Here is a 6,513-nt window from a genome sequence, read left to right on the forward strand (position 1 = left end):
AATTCTGTCTCTCATCACAATGTAAATCTTTTCAGAGCACACTGTTGAGAGTAAACAATTTTCACATGGTTTTATAATTCAGATTTTATATTTAAAAGCAAGCAAGGCCTATCAAATAAAGTACAAATCATGTTGGAGAGAATAATTTCTTTTATTTAACACTTTAAGAAAGGAAACTAGATAAATCATGATCCCAGTGCTTTTCCTGAAACATTTAGATGGGCTTCCTAACCTGTACGGTTTTCTTCATAGAGTGAAAGCAACCAGTGGCTATTGTGACTCATGTCTAGTGCAAAATAACCTCTATATTTATAAAGCTAGTCCTACCAGCTTTTAATAATGCCCCGGAGTTTGAAGCAAATTTGTTGAAGACAGTCCTTTGATACCTTCTGAAAATGTTGCTTAATGAGCATATGTCTAAGGTCAGAGAAACAGAGAAACCCAGCTAATTATGAAGCAATTGTCTCTTACTTTTACCTGATAAACTTGTGCTTGCGGTATTTTGCTATCTCATTTCAGATCAATATCTAGTCCTGCCAAACTCCAGTCATAAAAAATTAAGGACCAATTGTTTATAAATAATACTTGACCTTTATCCACAAATGCTATTATTAATAATAGCTAATATTTATTGAATGTTTACAATATTCCAGTCATTGTTTGAAGGATGTAAAAAGAAAAACATTCTGTGAGATGAGTACTGTTGTTACCCCTTTCAGATGAGAAAACTGAGCCACAAGGAAGTTAAGCAACCTCTCCGAGGTCACACAGCAAGTCAGTAGTTGAACTCGACATAAACCAAGCCTGCGCCTCAGTCCTTATTTTTAACCCCTCAATGTTAGGAGATGGACATGAGAATTAGGAATAATTTAAGGGGATTTTAAAAATATATAATTAACAGAGCATTTCAGGCAAAAGTAATTTTCTAGCTCTATATCATGATTCTCCCCTTTCCAGTACATGTGTAGATCTTTCCTACACATGTATAAAGAGAAAACAAACTTTTGATAGGAAGGAAACTGGTGGCAGTGTCATAGTTTGGAAACCACTTGCAGGCACTAGCTGTGGAATCAAGACAATTATCCAGATTCCTTGGTTTAAAATAAATTTAAATTTTGTTTGAAGGCAAAACAGCTTTGAGGCTACGCAAAAAGAATTTGCTCTGAAATAGTCAAGAATACCAGAAACCGCTAACAAAATGGGCATTTTTCTTATAAAGAATGATTGGTATGTTGCCAGAGCTTGAAGTAAACATTTGTTTTAGTGGGTCATTGTGAAGGCATCACTGAATACAGATCAACAAAGCATTTCTGTCCAGTGAACCATTTTCCAGGAGAGACCTCCATACTCCTCTGACTTAGAAGCCCCAGAAGGGTGAACATTAAATTGGCCTTTAATCCAGGAAATTAAATCCTACTGTAATATAATGTGTACTTGAAAGTGTTTAAGATCCTGTCTTCCATTTAAATCCCTCAACATTATTTCTGCTGAAATTGCCTGAATCAATAATCCTATTTAGACACACCCTCAGTTACAAACCACCTTCATTAAAGCAAGAACTTATCAATATATCAGGTAGTATGACATTATTATTAGATTAATACATGAAGATATAAGCAACTTTACAAGGTCTCGGTTTAAAAATATATATATGGTACATACACATATATCCACACAAAGCAGTCCATACCTTCAACTTGGAAAGACATCTTATTCTATGAGTTTCAATTCTTTTCTCAGTTTCTCCCATGTTGCTCTTCTGAGTGTTCCAAGGTATTTATGCTTTAAATCTTGATATTTCTTAGTTCTATTCTTTTAAGAAGACAAAAATCTATTAAATTGCTGGCAAAGTCATAAAGCGTCATTCTTTTGAAGAAAACACTGAATCTGAATAACAGAATCAGAATCCATTGTGTTACAAAAATACCTAGGAAGCTTCTGATTCATATCTAGAAAACAATGACGTTAGAAAAGATTTAGTTGTTAATTTTCCATTGAAAAAGTTACATCAAATCACTGTAGTAACTCTTTAGTGAAATTAAAGATTAGAACAATTTGTTATGATCCCCTTGCAAAATAGTGCCCACGTGGTTAAAACAAAGCTTTTCATTTCTTTAGCCAAAGCAAATAAAACTAAAGTGAGTTCCTTGGACTTACATGAAAATGCTGCTTTTAGGAACACACAGACTTTGATTTTGTTTGTACTAATAATCTGCTTTAGCAAGGCTACAAAGGCTCAAAAATCTCTATTTGGCCAGGCTCCCTCTTCAAGTTCTTTGTGTTCCAAGACTTCCCTGGAGTCTCAGGAAGCGAAACGCTTTCTGGGGCACTGCTGATTCACGGAAACCTGGGGAGACATGGAATTTTAATCATGGAAATCGCTTAAGTAAAAATAACAAATAATTCTATGATCTGGAAAAGAATCCTGCAAGTTAAGAAGTGAGGTTTCAGAGAAGATCAAACATAGAAGTGGAAACCTATATGTATACATATATAATAAATACAGATATACGTGTGTCTATGTGTATATATAATATATAGGTACACATTTTTATATGTAAAATGTCTTATATCTAAAACAAAAAGATGATTTAAAACTCTATTAAATTCTACTAACCCTTTGTCAAAGATTTTGTCTATTCATTTCTTGAAATTAGGGCAATATTTTGTACTAAAAACCAAAGTATTTCACTCTGACTATATTTAATCTAGTAAATCTACTTCCAGTTGCCAGATGCTATCTTAACAGTATCCCCAGGGTTAATTGATTAAAATCCTCTGAACAATATCCATTTAACAATATCCCAAATGGCACTAATTTTTAAAACCTGAATCCCACTCCCCTATACACATTAAGGAAACAGCCACTGAACAATTATGTATGAGCTTAATTCTCTTTACTCATTCTTTTATGAAGACAACAAATATCTATCCGAAGTCTACTACATGCCAGTCATTGTGCTAAGCACAGGATTTCAGCAGTGAACAAGACAGACAAGTTGTCCTACAGACAATATAAACTAGGTAGAGAAGTATAAGGCTCTGTGAAAGGTACTTGGACCCAGATCCCCAGGAAATTATACTTTTATTGGGAAAGGTAAAACTTTTCAATAAACACATTGGAATAGAACTGGACAGTGTATGATCAAATACAAATTGTTTGGTATGTAAGTGGTGAAAAAATCCATAGGTCATAAGTGAAAATTATGAGAGACCACTCTTGGCAATTCTGAATGACAATACAAATGAACTCAAGCTGAAATCCCTCCCATAAAATTCCAAGTCACCTTAAGTATAGTGCAAGTACATAACACTAGTTTTAGAAAAACCCATAGAATAGGATAATTTTTCAAGAGTGGAAACTGCTATTTTTTGGTCTTCATCTATAATACCTCTGGTTTTATCATAAACCTCTCAACTGCTCTCAGTTTTTCCTTCTCATACATTTAGAACTCAATCTCTCTCCCTTATGTTTTTTTCTTCCCCTGCTCCTGCCTGCTTATATTTCAATATATTAGAGCTCAATATAGCTACCCAGTCAAGATAAGAGAGGGAGATAACATATTCCTCTTGGTATCAAAGTTGTCTTCACTCATCTTAGTGGCTAAAAACATCCCTATTCACCTAAGTGTCCATCATCGGATGAATGGATAAAGAAGATGTGGCACATATATACAATGGAATATTACTCAGCCATAAAAAGAAACGAAATTGAGCTATGTAATGAGGTGGATGGACCTAGAGTCTGTCATACAGAGTGAAGGAAGTCGGAAAGAGAAAGACAAATACCGTATGCTAACACATATATATGGAATTTAAGAAAAAAAAATGTCATGAAGAACCTAGGGGTAAGACAGGAATAAAGACACAGACCTACTAGAGAATGGACTTGAGGATATGAGGAAGGGGAAGGGTAAGCTGTGACAAAGTGAGAGAGTGGCATGGACATGTATACACTACCAAACGTAAAATAGATAGCTAGTGGGAAGCAGCCGCATAGCACAGGGAGATCAGCTCAGTGCTTTGTGACCACCTAGAGGGGTGGGTTAGGGAGGGTGGGAGGGAGACACAAGAGGGAAGAGATATGGGGACATATGTATATGTATAACGGATTCACTTTGTCATAAAGCAGAAACTAACACACCATTGTAAAGCAATTATACTCCAATAAAGATGTAAAAAAAAAAAATCCCTATTCTAAATGCCTATTTTTCCTATACACCTGAGGAGGCATAGAAGTTGGAGTTGGTAACACAGAAAATCACCACATCAGGGAATTCTGTTTTTCCTTCTATGCATTGTGATATTGTGCAGGTTTTATCATCATGTCTCAAAGGTTTGTTTCAAAATGTGTTTCCAGCCCTGAAAGAAGTTTTTAAACAGTTGTCTTTTCACTGTAGTGTTTAAAGCTAAGCACTTGGAAAGAATTAAATGCGATTCAATTAACACTAAACTTTCCTTAATTTGCCAACGTATACAGTGAAAACATTTTAGGTTTTCAGATACTTTTGAAAAATTTTAGCAGAGGAAAATAAATAAATGAATGAATAAGATCTATTCTTTTTACTTAAAATTTGTAAATTCCAATAGTTAATGTCACAATCATTACTGAGCACTTTGGCCCCAAATCAGCGAATGCACACGTTGTTTCTTCATATTCTCAACGCCGCGCTAGTGTCAGCTTTGTGAACAGTCCCCTTTTGTCAGCGCAGCTTTGTTTACACGGTGACTTCTGCTCCTGGGATCACAGCATCACCGACAATCTCCATCAGTCATCACTGCTAATGAAAACGACTTGCTGCAGTTTTATGAAGCAGAGAATCAGTTTATTTCTAACTCCTTCTCGACATTCAAATGGGAGCAGGTAATTCTTCAGCACAAATGTAGTTGGGTTTCTTCCATGTCTACTGGTCACGACTCTGCTTTTTGTGTTTGTTTTTATTTTTGTTTTAATTGTGGTAAAAGCACATTACAGAATTGTTCACTCCCTGCACACTTTTGGTTAGTGGATTTCTAGAACTTTTTCATCTTGCATGACTGAAACTCTACACCCATGCAACAGCAACACTCTGGGGTTTTTGACACCCCTTGGTTTCCAGTCCTTAATGACGTGTCTCAACGACAAGAGAATACAATTTTTTATCAAACAAATAAACGGTCTTCTTGTGTTCTTTCCCCAGTATTAAATACATAGACATAGCTTTTATGATTATAAATCACCTGGGAAAATGCCTACATTTAATTTTATATTAATCCCTCCTATTGAATTAACAAAATAAAGGCTTTACTTTATCATGGCAAAACTAGTAGTACATACATGAAGAAGATTTAGGAGAACATCCTTTCCCTGGGAAAAAAGACAGGGTCACGCCAGCAAAGATCTTATGAAAACTGTTTATTTCCAGAATCTTCAAATGGCTCCTAGCTCTGCAAGAAGAGAACAGCCTCTTGGTGGTATCCAGCTGAAATAATTTCAACCAATACCAAACCAAGCAAGTATGTGCCAAAGAAGCACGTGGAGAATTAACAATGACTCTTTGTATGACGCCTACCAAATTATTTTGCTTCTATTAGTTACTTTTCATCAGAAATCAAAGAATAAGACATGGATTCTGCAAATCAGCCTTACAAATATAGGTATTATTTTAAGTCCAAGCTCAGAGGAGTTACTAGAAATGCATCACTCTGGTAAAACTAAGGGAGAAACTTAACTGGGCCATAGACTCATGCATATGATTTTACCATGCAAAGCAAAGTATGGAACACACAGAAACACAAGTGAAAACCATCATCAGCAATCCAGCAATAAAAATACCTACCCAGGTACTTTGGAAAATTACTGGCTCGTGCTGGATAATAAACCAAGACATGGAAAAGTAAAGCTAAAACCTGACTTCTAAGTCTTTAGGAGAGCTAGTTGTGAATATCATCAGGGTTACATCTCATGCCAAGTAACTCTAGAGAATGATTAGGTAATTATGGGAATAGCCAATGTTTTCCACATTGGCAATTTAAACCATTTCATATTTCAGATTATTATCCCAATTTCTCTTCCTTTTGCCTGAATAGGCATAGTTTGAGATACAAAAACTTGTTTCTTCATTTAATTATGGCAAGAAAATACAGAACTCCTCTTTTTTCTCATAGAGATAAGACTTCACCTGTTTATGAAGTTCCTCTAATAACTGGAAATCCAATAAGATGTTAGATTTTTTTCCAACCCAATTATTTATATATTTGTTCCTTCATACTAATGGAACCAGCTAGATGTAGACAAAAGGTCAGACTTTAAAGCCCAGTTAGCTTGGGTTTAATTCTAGTTTAGTTGTGAATTGTTTAAACTCTGACCCTATTTTCCCTTACCTATGATGTTGGAATATTTATGCCTACCTTGCAAGATTGTTATGAAGACTGAGTTATAAATTTTACATAAGACCCCTAGCATGCTTGCTGGAATGAAATAGTCCCTCTGTAAATGACAGTGATTATTATTCATTCATTCCACAAATATTT

The 6,513-nt window shown here is 35.1% G+C and overlaps 1 protein-coding gene across 6 annotated transcripts in view; it reads right to left on the bottom strand.

Moving 5' to 3' along the window:
- SLCO1A2 (solute carrier organic anion transporter family member 1A2) overlaps positions 1-5,425 on the bottom strand; it is a 57,819-nt gene extending 52,394 nt beyond the window's left edge. For 2 of the 6 annotated variants that reach the window (XM_067695863.1, XM_067695858.1), the window contains exons 1-3: positions 5,318-5,425; positions 2,158-2,347; positions 1,691-1,807 (exon numbers count right to left, since the gene is read on the bottom strand). In XM_067695863.1, the coding sequence (XP_067551964.1) occupies positions 1,691-1,709 (19 nt within the window). In that variant the 5' untranslated portion in view covers positions 1,710-1,807; positions 2,158-2,347; positions 5,318-5,425. Of the gene's footprint in view, positions 1-1,690; positions 1,985-2,157; positions 2,348-5,317 lie in introns of those variants that run through there. The other 4 variants (XM_067695862.1, XM_067695857.1, XM_067695860.1 and 1 more) reach the window with 3 other exon arrangements.
- Positions 5,426-6,513: the final 1,088 nt, after the last annotated feature.

Source organism: Pseudorca crassidens, chromosome 11, assembly GCF_039906515.1.
Source record: "Pseudorca crassidens isolate mPseCra1 chromosome 11, mPseCra1.hap1, whole genome shotgun sequence".
In the NCBI taxonomy this organism is placed as follows: domain Eukaryota; kingdom Metazoa; phylum Chordata; class Mammalia; order Artiodactyla; family Delphinidae; genus Pseudorca; species Pseudorca crassidens.